Source organism: Corella eumyota, chromosome 7 (assembly GCF_963082875.1).
Source record: "Corella eumyota chromosome 7, kaCorEumy4.1, whole genome shotgun sequence".
Classification (NCBI taxonomy): Eukaryota; Metazoa; Chordata; class Ascidiacea; order Phlebobranchia; family Corellidae; genus Corella; species Corella eumyota.
Window position 1 is genome coordinate 3,335,624 of NC_137496.1, and position 17,958 is coordinate 3,353,581.

General features: G+C 32.3%; 4 protein-coding genes across 6 annotated transcripts; 2 read left to right on the forward strand and 2 right to left on the reverse strand.

The window, feature by feature from the left end:
* Positions 1-2,793: 2,793 nt before the first annotated feature.
* Positions 2,794-8,754, forward strand: LOC145759442 (sodium channel and clathrin linker 1-like). 2 transcript variants are annotated; one of them, XM_082573278.1, is made up of 15 exons: positions 2,794-2,986; positions 3,415-3,576; positions 3,734-3,815; positions 3,918-4,038; positions 4,180-4,351; positions 4,931-5,056; positions 5,152-5,262; positions 5,417-5,524; positions 5,854-6,063; positions 6,608-6,802; positions 6,880-7,059; positions 7,188-7,372; positions 7,611-7,725; positions 7,829-7,888; positions 8,324-8,754. In XM_082573278.1, the coding sequence occupies exons 1-15, from the start codon at positions 2,867-2,869 to the stop codon at positions 8,495-8,497; spliced, it is 2,121 nt and encodes a 706-aa protein (XP_082429404.1). In that variant the 5' UTR covers positions 2,794-2,866; the 3' UTR covers positions 8,498-8,754. The 2 variants fall into 2 exon arrangements, with proteins under 2 accessions (XP_082429404.1, XP_082429405.1); XM_082573279.1 differs by lacking the exon at positions 7,829-7,888.
* A 53-nt stretch (positions 8,755-8,807) lies between these two features.
* Positions 8,808-12,965, forward strand: LOC145759052 (alanyl-tRNA editing protein Aarsd1-B-like). Of its 2 annotated transcripts, none has more exons than XM_082572782.1 (10): positions 8,808-8,968; positions 9,308-9,422; positions 9,521-9,615; positions 9,733-9,870; positions 9,945-10,067; positions 10,724-10,928; positions 11,029-11,168; positions 11,249-11,321; positions 11,436-11,679; positions 12,254-12,965. In XM_082572782.1, exons 1-9 carry the CDS (start codon positions 8,850-8,852, stop codon positions 11,652-11,654), a joined length of 1,227 nt encoding a protein of 408 aa, XP_082428908.1. In that variant the 5' UTR covers positions 8,808-8,849; the 3' UTR covers positions 11,655-11,679; positions 12,254-12,965. The 2 variants fall into 2 exon arrangements, with proteins under 2 accessions (XP_082428908.1, XP_082428909.1); XM_082572783.1 differs by having other exon boundaries at positions 11,436-11,624; positions 11,716-12,965.
* Positions 11,691-12,926, reverse strand: LOC145759054 (uncharacterized). The gene has a single exon (XM_082572785.1). It carries the CDS (start codon positions 12,777-12,779, stop codon positions 12,090-12,092), a length of 690 nt encoding a protein of 229 aa, XP_082428911.1. The 5' UTR covers positions 12,780-12,926; the 3' UTR covers positions 11,691-12,089.
* Positions 12,829-13,837, reverse strand: LOC145759053 (ER membrane protein complex subunit 3-like). The gene has a single exon (XM_082572784.1). It carries the CDS (start codon positions 13,743-13,745, stop codon positions 12,993-12,995), a length of 753 nt encoding a protein of 250 aa, XP_082428910.1. The 5' UTR covers positions 13,746-13,837; the 3' UTR covers positions 12,829-12,992.
* Positions 13,838-17,958: the final 4,121 nt, after the last annotated feature.

Sequence of the window (17,958 nt, forward strand, 5' to 3'; positions counted from 1 at the left end):
GCAGTACTATACACATTGTACATTTTGACCCAAGGGAAAGTTGCCAACAGTCGTTTAGCCAAAGTTACTGTCAAAACTTCTCCGCAAACCAAAAGATATCTTTAAAAAATAAATGCAAAAACTTGATTACTACAAACATGAATTAATAAAGCAAAAAAAGACAAAAATGACAACATTGTTTAACTTAAGCCTAAAAAATTACAATTAGTAAAACTAATAATCAACCAAAAAATGAAAATTATTTTACCTTATTGACAAATAGTCTTTAGGATTGAAATTAGGATCCATCAACATTTGTTCAAAGCGTGATGGTGTAATTAGGATTCTTGTTATAGAATTTCGTTTGACACATTGTCCAAACAACTTGTTATCGGACATTATAGACTCAGAAATCAAGAATGCTGTGATCCCCTATTAAATAACAGTTGGATTATTTTTAAATTTCAAAAAATGGTTTCTAATATTTGACAAACTCTACTTCTACTGACCTTTAGTAAAGGCCGCATTATTTCCCATGGAGGAAATATGCAACAACCATAAACTTCGTTTTCTTCAAAAGGAATCATCTCATGGACATAGTTGTAGGAATAAAGCGGGGGTATTTGCCGACATAACAAAGCTAAAAACAATTAGTCGATTGTATCTTGTCCTTATACGGTATTTTTAATTCTATGCAAATAAATTGTTAACATAACTAAAATAAGTATATAAAGAAAAAGGTGCGTTACAGAACCAAAATAAAAAAGAACCAACATTACCTTTTGGCTTTCCAGTTGTGCCAGATGTATAAGCAACAAATGCAACATCATCAACCTTACAAACAGGCAATTCAACTTTCAAATCGCAGTCAGAGTTAAGAATTCGATTCGTCCAATTTCCGTCCATTACAAAAGATGGAACGTTTACACCTGAATATAATTAAAACTCAACAAACTACTTATTGTTATATGCCTTTGTGAAAAAAGTAGTAACGTGTTATTAAAAGGAAACGTTTTTTTTAAGTTAAACTACCTTTCAGTTTCGGGGATGTTTTTACTGATGCTATAAAACACACTGGTTCAACGGTTGTGCACATTTCGTGAATTGCACCAGTAGCCGTTGCAGGATAGAGATTCATATAAGCCCCACCTTAAAAAGTTAGTTTTGTTTAATATTATTAATTCTTAACTAGTTTTGTATTTGCACCATAAGTTATTGCTTTATAATAGTTAAGGAATATTATGAAAGACAGACTTTTTATTACAATTTTAATTTAAAAAATGACCAAGTTATTTGTTTACCCGATTTTATTATAGCAATGTTTGCTATTGCATATTCAATGCATACTTCCATATAAATTGGGACAACTGAAGAATTAATTTTAACACCAAAGTTAACTATAAGATATTTGGCTAAAAGAGTGGTTAGTTCATCCAACTCTCGAAAAGTGTAAGATTTGTTGCCGTCTTGCAAGGCAACCTGATTAGGTGTCAATTCAACTTGACTTTGAAACCATTTAGAAAGGCTTCCGTGTTTTTTATAGCTAAAGGACAAAATAAATTAGTTTCAGAATCCTACTTAAAGGCTACTTTTGTATATAAAACAAAATTTGTATCAGAAATTTAAGAACATTTGGCTTACTTTAGTATATTTTCTTGGGAATTCATCTTAATCAATAAACTGTCTTAATTTCTTGAATTAACCTTTTTTAAATACTTTTTTCAAGAGAAATAATTTTATTTGAAATTTTCTTGAATAAATTTTAATTTCCTTAGTTTAGTAATTTTACTCCTTTCCTTCCTACACATACGTTGTTGATGCTTCTCTACCACATGTTTCCGGTCCATGGTTTTCGCAAGCTTGAAGGTAAAATTATTAATTTAAACACAAGCAAATTGAAATTTACTATTTTTATTTGTTGTTTTAATTAAATCTTAAAATCCTTAAATGATTATTGTAAATTTTTAGTTTGATTTAACATATAAAAATTGTTGGTTTTGTTCATGTTGCTTTACGTTTTGCCATTATCCGTTGGTTTGTTGTAACGTGAACTCGTGTTTAAATACCAAAATTCAACCAGCCTAGTTTGGAATTTAACTTACAACTTGTCGGCATAAATGCACTCGAATAACGTTGGTAGGTTTTAATAAAACTGTGTATAACTGCATTCAGTAAGTCTAAATTCAAATTTGAACAATGTTACGTACTTTTGGTCTAGTTACTGCCGTACCTATTCGACAACTCATAAACTAGTACAGAGTTCAGTATATAACATTTATTTACCAAATATTTTACCAAATAGCACCGCAACGACCAAACACAACCGTTCAGCAGATTTTTCAAAACGTAACCCTCTTCAATGTAACACAACGTATTTAACGTAGTAATTTGCGCTAAAACTTAACACGCCTTATCAGAAGGTGTCAAGATAGATAAATATTTTACTAAACAAGTACAACAAAGGTTGGGGCAACTGCTGGGACGTTTACGCATGTTTGTTGCAAAATGTTTAAATTGCACAACATATAAATTTAAGCAACCACATATGTAAGTTGTAATATTATTAATAATTTAGTTGGTAGAAAGCAAAATGTGTTACTGTTTTAATGATTTTCCAACTTTATAACAATCTTAAGTTTTTAATGTTTTGGGGATAAATTTATTTATAGAAACAGCTGGATTTAATCCAAAACATTCGTCATCAATATTGGAAAACGGCGTGATTTTGATTTTATAAAAACATCATTCCTTTAGTTTACTTGTTTTTGTAGATTTTTAATTCTAAATTTCTAATATTTGTTCAAATCAGATAGCAATAAATAGTGTTTTAAATTTTGTTATTTTTTTAAGCAATCTGTTGTCCGTTGTTCCGTATAATAACTAAAAAATGGAGGCAAATGAAGAAACAGTTTCAGAACTTGTTTTTTTGCGTAAAATGGTTTATCGTTTAAATGCAGCACTCTCGAAACACCAAGGACACGACCAGTTCAATCTAGATGAACCAAAAGTATGCAAAATTTTACAGCTTTAAGTAGTATTTATTTAAAAATCTGACAATTTTTAAACCGGCACTCCGGCAGCGTGGTACTGGTGTAGTGGTAAGAACACTTGTTACACCACACATGGGGTCGTGGGTTCAATCCCCACTGATCTCATGTTGTAACGCCCTTGAATATGGTGCTATAAACGGTATGAACTCCTGCTGAGCCAGCAATTAATCAGCAGTATAGTTATCGGCAATTATAATCTATAATATCCCAAACTGCCACAGGCAACTCTGGGTCGGAGTAACTGATGTTTCTCTATGTTTAAGTCGCACATTCAACTTTCCCACATCGAGAATAAATTTACATATATACAAAAAAAAATTATTACTGTCCGATTGAATGTTTTCTTATTAGGTGAATTAAATTTAAAAGAAAAAAATTTTTGCAGCATGAAATTCTTTCTGGAGATGGATTAGACCTAGCACCTTGGATAACAAATCCTTTATTATTATCACCATTAATTGTAGAATATGAACAGCACATGGCATCTCTTGTCTCTGAACTTACAACGATCAAAAATCAAAATGAGGACTACAGCGCAAAACTAAAGGTTTGAAAATAGAAATATAAATTTTATGTAAAATTTTGTGCTTTTATTGATAATATTACACCTGCATATATATAGTATATATAGAAGGCTTGTAAAAATAACCATATCACATTAATTTTTCAACCTTTTTTTAAACTGATTTATATATAATTTTAAGAGTGTTACTGAAGAAAATGAAAGATTACATTCTGAGCTGCAAGAAGTCTTGCAACAACAACTACAAACTTTTGAGACTACTGGTATTATCTTTATTACAATTTTAAATTGACTTAAAAGCCTAAGTTTTGTTGATATATTTTTAATATTAAAAATTTCTTAACTAAACATGGTATTCTATGTAGACATTGCTAACAACCAAGACGATGCAACTTTAAGAAACTTGCAAGCTCAATTGGATCTTGCTTATAAGGAGAAAAATGTTGCGGTTGAAATGAACAAAGAAACTATGCACCTTTTAGACAAGTTTGTTCTATTTACTGTGTATTTTAAATTTCTGTAAAGCTGTATTGTTTTAAATTTTAACAATTACAAAATCTTAACATTTATTAAGTTAACAATTTTTCGATTTTTTATTGTTTACAATTTTTTGTCTTAATCTATAAGAATTCGTCATGAAAGAGTAACTGAGATAGCTAGGGTGCGCTCAAATGAGAGAATATTTCAGGATACCAAGTCAAGAAACGAAAAATTAGAGGATGCTAACTTAAAAATGCAGATTTCGATCGAGGCACTTCAGAATGAGAACCAATCTCTATCTTATGCTGCAACACAACAGGTTAGTCTAGTGTTTTAACCCTAACCAACATACTATAAGACAACTAAAATAAATAAGTATTTAAAGGACCATATCACAAATGTGAAATAGAAAATAATTGTTACATTATATTGTAAAATCATGTTTAAACATTTAATAATTTAACATTTAACAGTCAGCGTGGTTTAGTGGTACTTAACCGGCAGCGTGGTGTAGTGGTAAGAACAGTTGTTACACCACACATGAGGTCGTGGGTTCAATCCCCACTGATCTCATGCTGTAGCGCTCTTGAGTAAGGCGCTATAAATGGTATAGACTCCTGCTGAGCCAGCACTTAATCAGCAGTATAATTATCAGGTAATTATAATCTATAATATCTCAAACTGCCACAAGCAACTCAAGACTGGGTCAGAGTAACTTATGTTACTCTATGTTTAAGTTGCGCATTCAACTTTCCCACATCGAGGAGAAAAAAAAAACATACTTCAAATTGTGAAGTTTTATTTCTCATTTTTTCATCCCAGCAACATGATTTTTTTGCTTTTTTTTTAAGCAAAAAAAGGTTTTTAATACAGATAACTTTAGTTTACATTTTTGTAGTTGAGTGAACTAAAGTCTTACCAAAACCAACTGCGAGAGACCAAACAAAAAGTCCGGGATGCAACCTTAAAGGAGGATGAAGCAAAAAGAAATGTTGATACCCTTAAAATTAATCTTCAAAATTTGGTAAATTAAAAATGTAATTTGGGTCTATAGGCTATGGCCCTATGTAAAATGGTATAATTGTAACATGTTAAATTTATTATATTGTTATATTACAGAGGCAGGATAATGTTGCTTTAGATCAAAAATACCAGACAAGTAACACAACTATTCAACAACTTGAAAATTCTTTAACTGATTTAGAGGGAAGGCATGCTCAATTATTAGAGGTAATTTATTTGTTTTTTAAATCTTTATTATCATACTGGTTAAACATAACATTATACCAGGGATTTACGTAATAGTTATTGAATAATTTAAGTACAAAACTAATTTTACATACAATAAATTTCATATTTTAAATTTTAATTTATTGTATTTCAGATATGCTCGGAAAAGAATTCGGAAATAGAAAGAATTAAAATTAAAATATCAGCATTAGAGAAGGCCAACACAGAAGTTGATTCAAAAGAGATGTCCTACTTAATGCAGGTATAAGGAATGATGTCATAAAAATACTGAAGTAGTCTGGTAGTGTGGTGAACCGGTCATGGCGTCAAACTACGAGCCGAAAGGTTTCGGGTTCAAGTCGCACGAACAACACTCTATTCGGCCTTGAGTCCGGCGTTCACAGATATCTCAGACAGTCCCAAACCGCACACCCTTACCCGATAAAAATTTCAAAAGACCTATTCCCTTAAGGGGATATGGGAAAAACATACGCAAATAAGTATATATATCACAAATTAATGTAAAAAGTAACTTTTTTTATCAAAAAAAAATTGTTTTTCTTTTCGCTAAATCTTTTTTCCATTTTCCAGATTCGAGAGAGTGCACAATTGCTCGACGATGCGATACTTGCCCGAGATTCAGCTCTCGTGCGTGAGAAACAATGTCAAGGTGATTTTGAAAACAACAAAAATGCAATGGAAACACTGGTGAGCGAAATAGCAGAACGAGTCAAATCGGAAGTGGATAAAGTGAAGTTGACTTCGAGTTTAAATTTGAGGAAGTTGATGGATGAAGTCGAGGTGAATAAGTAAATTTATTATTCAAATTTAGGGAGAACGTATTTAGTTCCATGTCTTCTTTTTTCTGGGCTTTGGACTAACTTAGTCCAAAAATATTATAACTCTTTTTGACCCCACTAAAGAGGTGGTCTAATTCGAAAAGGCCCGGGCTTTTCACCGGTCTTCTGTTAGTAATTTATTTATATTTTTGAAGTTTAAATTATGCTCTTGATAGGACTCCAACCCAACAACTTTGTGGTGGTTGGGATCAGTCTCTGAATTAGGACACTCTTTATAAAAAGACACATTAAAATTATACACTGTAGCAGTTAAATAGAAGTGAGAAAACGTATTACTAGTTTAACGGTGAAATAAAGAATGAATAAAAGATAGGATAAACAGCGGGATACTAAAGTTATAGGAAAAAGGCAAAACAACATGCGTATAACGTACACACACATAATATGCCTTATATGTCATTAAAGTAGTACGCTACAACACAATAATTAAACTTATTAAGCCATCTTTGAAAAAATAAATATTATCAAAATTATTTTTGTTTTAGTCACTTGAATTGGATGTTGCTAATGCGCGATCAGAAGCAGAGCGTGCTAAACGAGCCAAAAGAGTCGTGGAGGATGAATTCGAAGTTTTAACGAAAAAACACCGGGAAAAGGTCGAAGATAACAAAGTGGAAGAGTTTCAAAGAAGAGCTTTAAATGCTGAGAGAGTGAGAGATGATGTTATGATCACGGCACAGGTTTTTTTATATTTTCCTAATTCATTCTAGATTTATACAACTTCTTCTTATATAAGAGCACATTTGTGATCCTTTAGAGCCTAGAGGACACTATAAAGAGGCTAAAAATGGGGCACAGTGATGAGATGACAAGATTAACATCACTAAACACAATGTTGGAGCAAAATGTTCAGAGATTAAGAAGGGAGACTGAGGAATCACAACACAGTAGACTCGGATTGATTGAAACTGTTAACCAATGCAAGCACAACATACAGGTTGGTGTGGGGTTAAAAAAGGTGTTGTTGTACGGAAACAGGGGTGATAAGAGTAGGGGCAGTAAAAAATGGGGTTATGGGTTGATGGATTGAATTAGAGGTATTTACAAAAAAATCTAATTTTTTAGAATTTGGAGGAAAAAGTTCGATCAGCAAAACTCGAAGCTGCAAAAGAGTTCGCGTCAAAGCAAGAAACACTCGAGCGAGAGCGAACTCAACTCGAGATAAGATTGAGGAGTGTTGAGTCAGCGAGTCGAGACAGCACTCGCCAACTTCATAAAATGTTGGCCGACCAACAGAGAATAACAGCCAGGTAATTGGTTTGTATCTGGTGTCCTGGTTAAATCTGGTTAGATAATTGGTATGGTGTTTGTTGTTGGTCGAATGTAGAAAGTTGCAAAAATGGTTAATAATGTTAAATATGGTTTACATGGTTGTTATGATAAAAATGGTAAAATGATTTGCAAAACTGTTAAACCAATTAAAATTTAATTTTTTTGTCTTTTTTTTATTTATCTTCACTAACAAAGAAACGAAATTTTGTTCACTAGGTGGAGAGAAGAGGGAAAGAGTTCGTGCGAGGCCTACGAGGATAAAGTCAAAGACCTACAAACCGAACTCAATCAGGTGAAACGAAGATGTCATCACTTAAATAATAAGTTACAGGTAAATTGTTAAGCAGGATTTTTGAAAATTAAAAAAAAAATTATCGTAAATTTAAAAAAAAATGGCGACCACTTTTAAAAAAAAGTTGTGCATGTTGTTTTAGTCTGACAAGGAAAATGAAAAACCTGCGACTATGGCTTCTACTAGTATGCCTGATGTCCAGGTAACCTATTGTTTGTGGTAGTTAGTAGTTGGTTGTTATTGTATTTTTGATTTCATTTGTTGTAGTCAAAGTGTAGATTTTATTTTTTTAATTTATTTATTCTCAATGTGGAAGGTCAACTTTAGACGTAAACATAAAATAACATTAGTTAATCCATCCAGTCTTGAGTTTTCATTGAAAGTTTACGATATTATAGCTTATAATTGGTTAACAATTAAGCTGTTGATTAGGTGTTGGCAAAGCAGGAGTTCATAATATTTAAAGCACTTTACTAAAGCATGCTACAGCATGAGAGCAGTGGGAATGGAACTCTGGACCTTGTGTTGTAGTGAAGCCAAGGGTTCTGACCACTACACCACGCTGCCGGTTATCTATAACCTTAAAGCAATTTTTTTAAAATTATAATATATTTACTTTAAAAAATTTTTATTGTAGATGTCATCAAAAGAGCAAAGATTTCAAAACGATGCAGTGCCTAAATTGGAGGAATCAAATAGACAGTTAAAAGCTCAGTTGCACGAAACACAATATAAACTTTTGTCTGCAACTCAAAAACTGGGAGCCATTCAAGGAATGCAAAACTCTCTTACTATGAATGATTTAATCTAGAAAAATAATCAATTTTTTTACAAAAATTTGTGATTCTGTAAAAAAGCGAAAAACATTTTAAAATTCCTTTTATAAATTTTTGCCAAATTGTTATTTTTTAAATATCAGGTTGCAGATTTCTGTCTTTTTTACACATTGTTTTTTTAAAATATTTTTAAATAGTCTAACTTCTTTTTTAAGCTTATACAACCTTATTTATTCTGTATATATTTGCACTTTTGACAACGTAATATTGTTTCTATTTAATAGTAACTTTATATTTGAACCGATTATATTTAAATAACTTCAAACTTTATATTTTTAGAAAACTAGGCAAGCTATTGTATATATTGTTAACTTATGTAAGAAAATCATGTTGTTTAAGTGTCAAGATGATAGTTATTTGAAAGAGTTTGATGCGAAGGTTACTTCGTGTGAACCCAAAGAAACTAAAGTCGAAAACGAAGATGGAAAAATGGTAAAAAGCAAGGGGTAAGCACTAGCCACTTAATTTCCATCAAATTAATGTTGAACGACAATTTTGTTTTGCTTATATAACATTTGGCTTTTTAAATAGGCTATGTCACTACAGCAACAGCTTATTACTAAACTGCTATAGGCAAATAGATTATATTTGCCTGATAACTATACTGCTGATTAAGTGCTGGCTCAGCAAGAGTTCAAACCGTTTATAGCGCCTTACTCAAGGGCGCTGCAGCAAGATCAGTGGGGATTGAACCCACGACCTCATGTGTGGTGTAGCAAGTGTTCTTACCACTACTCCAGGCTGCCGGTTTAATATAAATCATATATATATTTTTTATATTTTAGGTTTGAAGTCGAATTAAGTGACACTATCTTATTTCCTGAAGGAGGGGGGCAACCTGATGACAGGGGAACTATAAACGACATTCAAGTGAAAAAAGTTGCAAGAAAGGGGGCAAAGGTAAAATATTTAAGTGTAAAATTTAACATGCTTTAGTTAGGTGCTGTATTTTTTCAAGTTAAGGTATTAATAAAATGATATAAGAATATATTGTACAGGCTCTTCACTTTGTTGAGGAAAAAATTGAGGTGGGGACTGAAGTAAAATTAAAAGTTGACTGGACAAGAAGATTCGACCACATGCAACAACATAGGTTATTTTAATAATAAACCTTTATTTAAATAATTAATTTTCAAGCCTAAAAACTGGCCACTTCTATTGTTCTTATAACAACAAAACCCAATTTAATATTGTTGTTGTATTTTTATAGTGGCCAACATCTTATCACAGCAATAGCAGATGAGAAATACGGTTTTAAAACAACATCTTGGGACTTGGGTAAAGGAATTTCCTATATAGAGATGGACACACCTTCAATATCATTAAATCAACTACAAGATATAGAAAGGTGACTGGCAATATTTGGCTGACAAGACCTAAAATTGTTAAAAACTAAATAATTTGTGTTTTGTATATACTCAGCATTGTCAACCAAGCCATAATTGACTGCACACCAGTTGTCGTCCATGTCACTCAAGCTGGTTCACCATTGTTGGATTCGGTTAGGACCAGAGGTCTACCTGAAGATCATGTTGGTGATGTTAGGTTAGTTGTTTTGTGTTTTGTAAACGTTCATTCTTTATATGAGAATGCTGCCTTTACAGTCTAAACGTCCATCATTTCATGTCAGTTTCTAGTTAGAAAAAAGAAATCGAAACACAGACCTTACATGATATTGCAAGAGGTTTTAATTATTTTTTTTTAACCTATGTTCTCCTGAGTCCACAGACTTATTTAATTCCGCGAAAGGGTCTGGATAAGTCCGCAAGCATAGTTGCTTAGGAAATTATTATCTAGCCATTGTAAGTAGTCAGTGCATACTGTATTACAAATAAAGCGCAATACAGTAAAAATTCGCTTAATACATACTGTGTTTAATTTCCATATTTTAATAATACCATATTTAATTCTCTTATTTTGTGAAAGAAAGTGCTTGTGTTTAAAGCTTAGTTAGAAATAAACAATGCCATTTATTTTCGATTAAAGGGTATTAAACTACCTTATTTTTATATCTATGGCTCAGGTCCGTGAATATTTAGGCCAATTTGAAAATAGTCCATGGGCTAAAAAGGTTGAGAACCACAAATCTTGTAACATTTAACTTAGGATATAACAAGGCAAAAGTAATCGAATGATGGACCTCATATTGTAATACCAAGTTTTTTTAATATGTTAAATAAATTCTGTTACATTCTACTCAGGATAGTTGAAATGAAGGGTATAGAGGCGAATATGTGTTGTGGTACTCATGTTAAAAACCTTTCACATCTTCAATGCATTAAACTACTATCAGCTGAAAAAGGCAAAAAAGGAAAAACGAATGTTTACTTCATTGCCGGAAAGCGAGTTTTGGATTATACAGGAAAATGTTACAACACTGAAAGAGAATTAACAAAACATTTAAAGGTAAATTTGAATTACTTTTGACTGCTTTAATGCAAATAAACCCCGACTTGGTCTAAAAAAGCTCTTAAATTAATAAATTATTTATGTTTTGTTTTTTAAGTGTGGGCCTGATCAGCATGTTTTAGCTGTGGAAAGACTGATTAAACAGTTTCGAGCGTCCCAAAAATCAACTACTATTCTTTTAAGAGACTTTGCTATTTTAGAAGCAAGAATGTTTAACTCGAGCGAAAATTCAGAAAAGTAATTTATAATTTTTTGCTTATTATAAATTCTCTAAAAATTGATTTTTTAAGTAAAGTGGTTTTATATTTTAAATGTAGGTTGTTGACACTTCACAGAAAAGAGGGAAATAATGAATTTATGAATATTATCGCAAATGAAATCAATCCTTCGGTATTACACTTTTAATTTTAATAAAACTTTAAATTATTTTCGCTTTACTTTATTATTACCAGTTATGGCCATATTGATAATAGTATTAGTTTAACAATTGTATTTATTTTGCAGGCTTACCTTTTTTTATCTGTTGGTGATGAAAAAGGAGAGGGTATGTTCTTAATATCGGGGCCAGGGGATTTTGTAGAGCAATGTGGTTCCCATGTTTTAGGTCTAATAGAAGGAAAGGGTGCCACTAAGAATGGTAGAATGCAAGGAAAAGCTGTAAAGCTTAGCAAAAGGGAAGCCGCAGTGAACTTTGTAAAGGAATATATCTCAAAATTGTCCTGAAGTGAAACTACACGAGTTATTGCAAGTCAGTTTTAAATTTCATTTTAAATTTTTTTATTAGTTTGGAATCAACAAGTAGTGCAATATTAAAAAATCAATTTCTGGAATTGGTCAAAGTGCTTAAAATACGAAAAAACAAGTAAACGCGCTTTAAAAACATGCAAAATAAAATGGGCATGTTATAGAAAATAAGAGTTAAGATAATAAGGTTTTTACTTATACTTTAGTATGCAATAATAACAGTCTAAAAATGTATTTTGTCTTGTAAAAATGTAACATACATTAAATAATTATTACAAAAGCATGGCATAATAAAAAAAAAATAATTGTAACAATTTGCAGAGGAATAATACTAATATTAACCAAAATGAATTTTTAGAAACTAAAATTTGCATATTAACAGATTTAGAAATAAATAAAAAAAAAGCTTAAAATTTAATTTGACAAATTGGGCGCAGAAGCTGCAGGCACATTGCCAAGCTTTTTAATTTCTTTTCGCATTAGTTCAGGGTTTTTCTGCCATTCGGTTAACCTTTTAAGTTTGTCGTGTTCTTTTTTCAGAGAGTCTTTGACAAACGAATACTCCATTTTAAATTTAGGTGCAGTAACGATACCATCCGTTTCAGTTGCTGGTTCTTGTTTTTTTTGTTTTCCAAATTGTTGAATAGCTTCTAATGCAGCAAACACCTTTTCTCTGCAATATACAATATCAAATAAGTCCGCAGCTTTGTCGTCTCTTTTCATTCTAGCCGCTTCTAGATGGGAGGGAGACAATTGCTCTTCTTCCATTGCAGTTTTAAACATCTCTACAACCTCCTGCTCACCAAGGACTGCATTCCGGAATTTTTTCTCGTCTGCAATTATCGTTTGAAGAAGCTCGTTTAGGAAATCTTCCTTATATGACATACATTCTATTATCTTGTTATCGTCTAATAATTTTTCGATTTCTTTGGCAATTTTCCGTTGAACTTTAAATAAAGAAACTTCCAGGTCCTTAACAACAGTGACTTGTTCTTTTAATGCTGTATCGGCATCGAATTCCTGTGCTCTTATATGACGAGTTATTTTAGACGGCAGAACATCTTTCGTGTATCGAGTTTTATGTCGTTGGACCTTATTTTCCATGTTTATTTTATTACAAATTTTTCTCCTACATTTCAGTTTATTTTAAATATCTATGTCAAAAGAAAACATTTAAATTGTCTAAATGAAAATAAATAGCGGTGAACAAAAAGTGTTATTTTATTATTTTAAATCCATTGTCGTTGTTTTATATATGTTTTAGAATCAAACTATTTCAATAAAATTGCACAAAAACATTTGGTTTTTTATAAAAAGTTATTCTTCTGGCAGCAAGTGTTTAAGAAATATTCCTTTGTGGATGTTCTTGATTGCGTTTGTGTGTTCGGTCATCATTAAACTTTCCCAGGTTTCCTTAAATGCCTTCTGAGGGTCTTGCTGCATCGCCATTGCCGGAGCTGCCATCTGATCTTGCATTATCCTCGTTTGATCCGCTGCGTTGTTTTCTCCAAGGATCAGAGAGTACATACTTCGAAGGCCGAATACATTAAGAAAGTACCATGATGCAGATGAAACCCATGAAGCATCCAGGGATTCTAATTCAACTCCTCTTTGCAACATTGGTTTAAATCGAATGGTTAATGGAAAAGGAACTTTTGTTGTTACGAATCCTGAAAAAGTCCACTGAATCCAACCTCCAATGACAATCATTGAAAGAACATTAAGGACATTTCCCTTTAGCATATCAGTCATCATCGATGGATCTGTCATCGGGTTTTTGGCTTGCGACGGTTTTTCTTTACCTTTCGTGATAATTCCTTCTTTATCCAAAAAATATGACTTTCTCATTTCAAATCCTTGTTGGGGAATGTATTGGCCGTTGTCACGAAGACGCTGACATCTTATTAAAGCCTGACTGTCCCGCACTTGTTCTTTGGAAACATGTTTTTCTGAGGTCATTAACAACGACAAATAATGACGAATTATTCCAAATACGAACGTTATGAAAACTATAGGCAGTACCACCCATATACGTATACTAGAGTCTAGTAAAAGCTCGGGCTCCGCCATTTTTATTAGTATAGGTTTAAAATAAGATTAATTACAGCTTGTTTTGTTAAAAACAGTTGACCGTAAACTCAAACTACAAAATCAATAACTGATTATAATCGAAAAGTTATGCGCCATCAGTTACATAAGGTGTGGCACATGTGGCAAAATTCAGGCACAAAGCGCGTATCGGGCATATTGCACATACACATTTTTAGACACAAGTTTATTCGTCCGATGCTCCGAAAAATAGCTAAGGGTAGTGTTGAGGTTTTAAAAGCCCTTTGGTATAAATTTAGAAGATGAAAAAAAAATTGGAGCCGGGAAACCTGGAAACCCGAAATTTTTTTTTTAAATTATTTTTGGAAATAGTGTCTATTATTATTTTTTCACCAAAAAGTGTCTACTATTTTAAAAACTTTTTTCAAACACATTTTTTTGTCTATATCTTTATCCTCGATGTGGGAAAGTCGATGCGCGACAACCTTTTAGGCAATGGCTTACAACCTAGAATACAGCATAGCTGTATTTCATATATAAGCCCCTGCGAAGTATTACTAACATAAATACTATAAACTTTTCGAAATTTTTTTTACGCGTTTTCTTATTTAATTGCATTGAAATTTTCAACTTTAGTTTTATAATTAATAGGATTTTATTTAAAACAAAATTTATTTATTTACACAAATCCAGCACAAATTTGCGGTAAAAAAATGACCAAATCCGATTTATAATTTTAAACACCCAAAAATTATTAAATATTAACATTTGATTATACAACATAATATTGCATGTTCATTGACGCGGTTTAAATTTAATTTAAAATTTTTGATGTATTTGGAAATTTTTTTTGGCATATGTTATTTGGTACATATTGAAAAGGTCATATAGGGTCAACATCGGCCAAAATAAATTAACTCTAATTTTGTTTTACTTGATATTTCCAAAAAATTCTTTATCTTGTATGTTAGTTAGGTCAATACACATCAATTGAAACGTGGCGGTGATATCAGCATTACAATTCTAATGGTACATAAGTTATATCGTAAACACACGTTTAAATAGTTATTAAAAATTATATTACCTTAAAGAATTTTTTTTTTCGCAGTTCCCTACCTGGGAATCGAACTCACGACTCCGCAACATCATGTCCACCGACTAACCCACTCGGCTATCGTGGTGGATGTCTAAGTTAAACATATTGAAGATTATTACATTGTTTGTAAATTAAGCAAAAGTTTAATTATTTGTTAAAAAAGATATTTATTCTATATTAATGTTTATACTATGTATACGTAAAATGGTATTTAAGCTTTAGAATTATAACAAACAAAAAAAAGAACAAAAGCGTGGCGCTTTTATATACGTTTTCCTATATTTACTATTTTAATTTATTTTTTATTTAAACTAAATTTTATTTTAACTAATTTTTATTTAAACTTATTTTTTATTACATTAATTTATTTATTTTTATTACAATTTATTTTTATTACATTAATTAAAATATTGCTAAAAACTGTTGGGGTTCTCTGCTATTTTACCCCAAATTGACGCTGTGATTAGGGCAAAATATAAAGTGTCAGATGACAAAGTAATAAATTACTCTTCTATTAAATTTATTCCATATGATAATATGTTGTTTTAATAATTTTTTATAACAATTTTGTGTTTATTTATTTTTTGTTGAACGTATCACACTAATTGTATATATTTTCAGAAAAGCGTAACTTCGGATCGTCCTCGTTAGCTGAACGGTTAAGGCTCTTGACTGCTAGGCAGATTGCTCGGGTTCGAATCCACGCTTGGTAAGTACTAACAAGTCTGATAAAATCATAATTTTAACAAATTTGATATGCATGTTAACCTTACAACAAATGTACGTTTAAAAATTTGAGGTCTCGAATAGCAACCATCGTAGCTCAAGCGGTAAGTCGACAGACGTGTCCTCGATGAGTCGTAGGTTCGATTCCCAGCGAAAATAAGGATAATGACAAGTATCCTTATTTTCTATATACCTTCGAATTAGTAATACTGAAATCGCAGAACCGGTAGCAGAGTGGGTTAGTCGACATGACAACGTTCGGCGAGGTAGTGGGTTCGATCCCCACTACTCGAACCCCAGCAAGCCCAAAGCGACTTAGAAGTGTCCGAAAGGTACTTACGTTTTTGACGAATATTTAAAAGTTACAACTAACATATATATATTAGAATTAGTAGTACTAAAAGTGCCGCCCCGGTAGCAGAGTGGGATAGTCGACGTGACAACGTTCGGCGAGGTAGTGGGTTCGATCCCCACTACTCGGCAGAGACAGTGTCGTCTCAAAAGCACGGGTTCGATTCCCGTCGATTGAAATAAAAAATTTATCTCAATCGAAAATAGAAGGGGGGAGGGTAGACAGCCCCCTGGGAAGAAAACAGGGGGGTTTGCTGAATTTTTTTCTGAAAAAAACTACAGCTGTATAAAATGAAGAGAAAATTTCAGCAAACCCCCCTGTTTTCTTCCCAGGGGGCTGTCTACCCTCCCCCCTTCTATGTTCGATTGAGATAAATTTTTTATTTCAATCGACGGGAATCGAACCCGTGCTTTTGAGACGACACTGTCTCTGCAGAGTAGTGGGGATCGAACCCACTACCTCGCCGAACGTTGTCACGTCGACTATCCCACTCTGCTACCGGGGCGGCACTTTTAGTACTACTAATTCTAAAATATATATGTTAGTTGTAACGTTTAAATATTCGTCAAAAACGTAAGTACCTTTCGGACACTTCTAAGTCGCTTTGGGCTTGCTGGGGTTCGAACCCCGTACCTTCACGACATTCCGTAGCCGTCTAATCCGATGAGCTATGGTGGCGGTGATATCAGCATTACAATTGTAAGGGTATGTAGGTTATAGTGTAAGCACACGTTTAAATAGTTATTAAAATGTTATTACCTAAAAGAATGTTTTTCTTTCGAAGTTGCCTACCTTGGAATCGAACTCACGACTCCGCAACATCATGTCTACCGACTAACCCACTCGGCTATCGTCGCGGATGTTTAAGTTAAACATATTGAAGATTACATTGTTTGTAAATTAAACAAAAGTTTAATTATTTGTTAAAAAAGATATTTATTTTATATTAATGTTTATACTTTGTAGACGTTAAATGGAATCCAAGCTTTAGAAGTAGAAAGGTGGCAAATAAATGCTTTAGAGTCGCAGAACAAAAGCGTGGCGCTTTTATATACGTATACCTACCTATATTTATTATTTTAATTTATTTTTAACTAAATTTTATTTTAAATAATTTTTATTTAAACTTATTTTTTATTACATTAATTTATTTATATTTTATTTTATAATTAGATTATTCTGTGCACATTTAATTAAAATACATTTGATTTTAAATGTATTTGTGAAAAATAAACTCTTGTACAATATAATTTGTACTGCATTCTTTAGAACGACCTAAAGCGAAAAAGAGAGCTATGCGACAATCCTCTCTATAATAAAACAAACGTAAAATACCGCGTCTTAAGCGCGCTAGTGCACTGTAGTATATAGTACTCAGTAATTACATGCGACGATTTAATTTTTTTTTTCCAAGTCCTAGGATTTGGTAGGTATGTATGCATTTTTGCAGCGAATAACAAAGCAGCGTCGTGGCTCGGTGGAACGTCTCCCGTCTGCAATGCCAAAGGTTCCTGGTTCGAGGTACCGCAAATACACTTTTTTAATAAAAGAGTCGTATTTAGTAAGATAAGTATTAGGATTCGCAAGCCAATTCAAACTTCTCTCATAGCTCTTCAGTTAATACTGTCGTTATTCTCTTGTATTCGCATAATCTTCTACTGTATCGTATATTTCATGTTCAAACTCCGTTGACTGCGTCTTACCAAGGCGGAAAAACTTCTTCCGCAAATGCGGGAGAAAAATAAGCGGAAAAAAATATTTTATTTTCCGCGAAAATCAAAAGTCAAAAATCGTGATTTTTTTGAAAATTTCGAAAAAAAGGCCAAAAAGTGGTGTTTTTGGCGTTTTTTATCCTCATTTTTGCACAAAATATTAATTTACTCAAAAACTACAAAAGGTAGCGCGATGAAACCAAGTTTATTGGACTCAGCACCCTCCAATACACATTCTGACAAAGTTTCAGTAAAATTGGGGTCAAAAATTTTTGGAAATTTCGGAAAAAAAATTTCGACGGGTAATTGCAAGCAAATTTTTTCAAAATTCTGAAATTTTTTTTCGAA

What these genes read in the sequence shown, in the direction of transcription:
- LOC145759442 (XM_082573278.1), top strand. Translation starts at nt 2,867, where the DNA reads ATGGAGGCAAATGAAGAAACAGTTTCAGAACTTGTTTTTTTGCGTAAA. An exon ending in AAATTAATCTTCAAAATTTG is followed by an intron (nt 5,057 to 5,151) that starts GTAAATTAAAAA and finishes GTTATATTACAG; the next exon opens with AGGCAGGATAATGTTGCTTT. An exon ending in ACTTAAATAATAAGTTACAG is followed by an intron (nt 7,726 to 7,828) that starts GTAAATTGTTAA and finishes ATGTTGTTTTAG; the next exon opens with TCTGACAAGGAAAATGAAAA.
- LOC145759052 (XM_082572782.1), top strand. Translation starts at nt 8,850, where the DNA reads ATGTTGTTTAAGTGTCAAGATGATAGTTATTTGAAAGAGTTTGATGCG. An exon ending in GACCACATGCAACAACATAG is followed by an intron (nt 9,616 to 9,732) that starts GTTATTTTAATA and finishes GTATTTTTATAG; the next exon opens with TGGCCAACATCTTATCACAG. An exon ending in TCGAGCGAAAATTCAGAAAA is followed by an intron (nt 11,169 to 11,248) that starts GTAATTTATAAT and finishes TTTTAAATGTAG; the next exon opens with GTTGTTGACACTTCACAGAA.
- LOC145759054 (XM_082572785.1), bottom strand. Translation starts at nt 12,779, where the DNA reads ATGGAAAATAAGGTCCAACGACATAAAACTCGATACACGAAAGATGTT.
- LOC145759053 (XM_082572784.1), bottom strand. Translation starts at nt 13,745, where the DNA reads ATGGCGGAGCCCGAGCTTTTACTAGACTCTAGTATACGTATATGGGTG.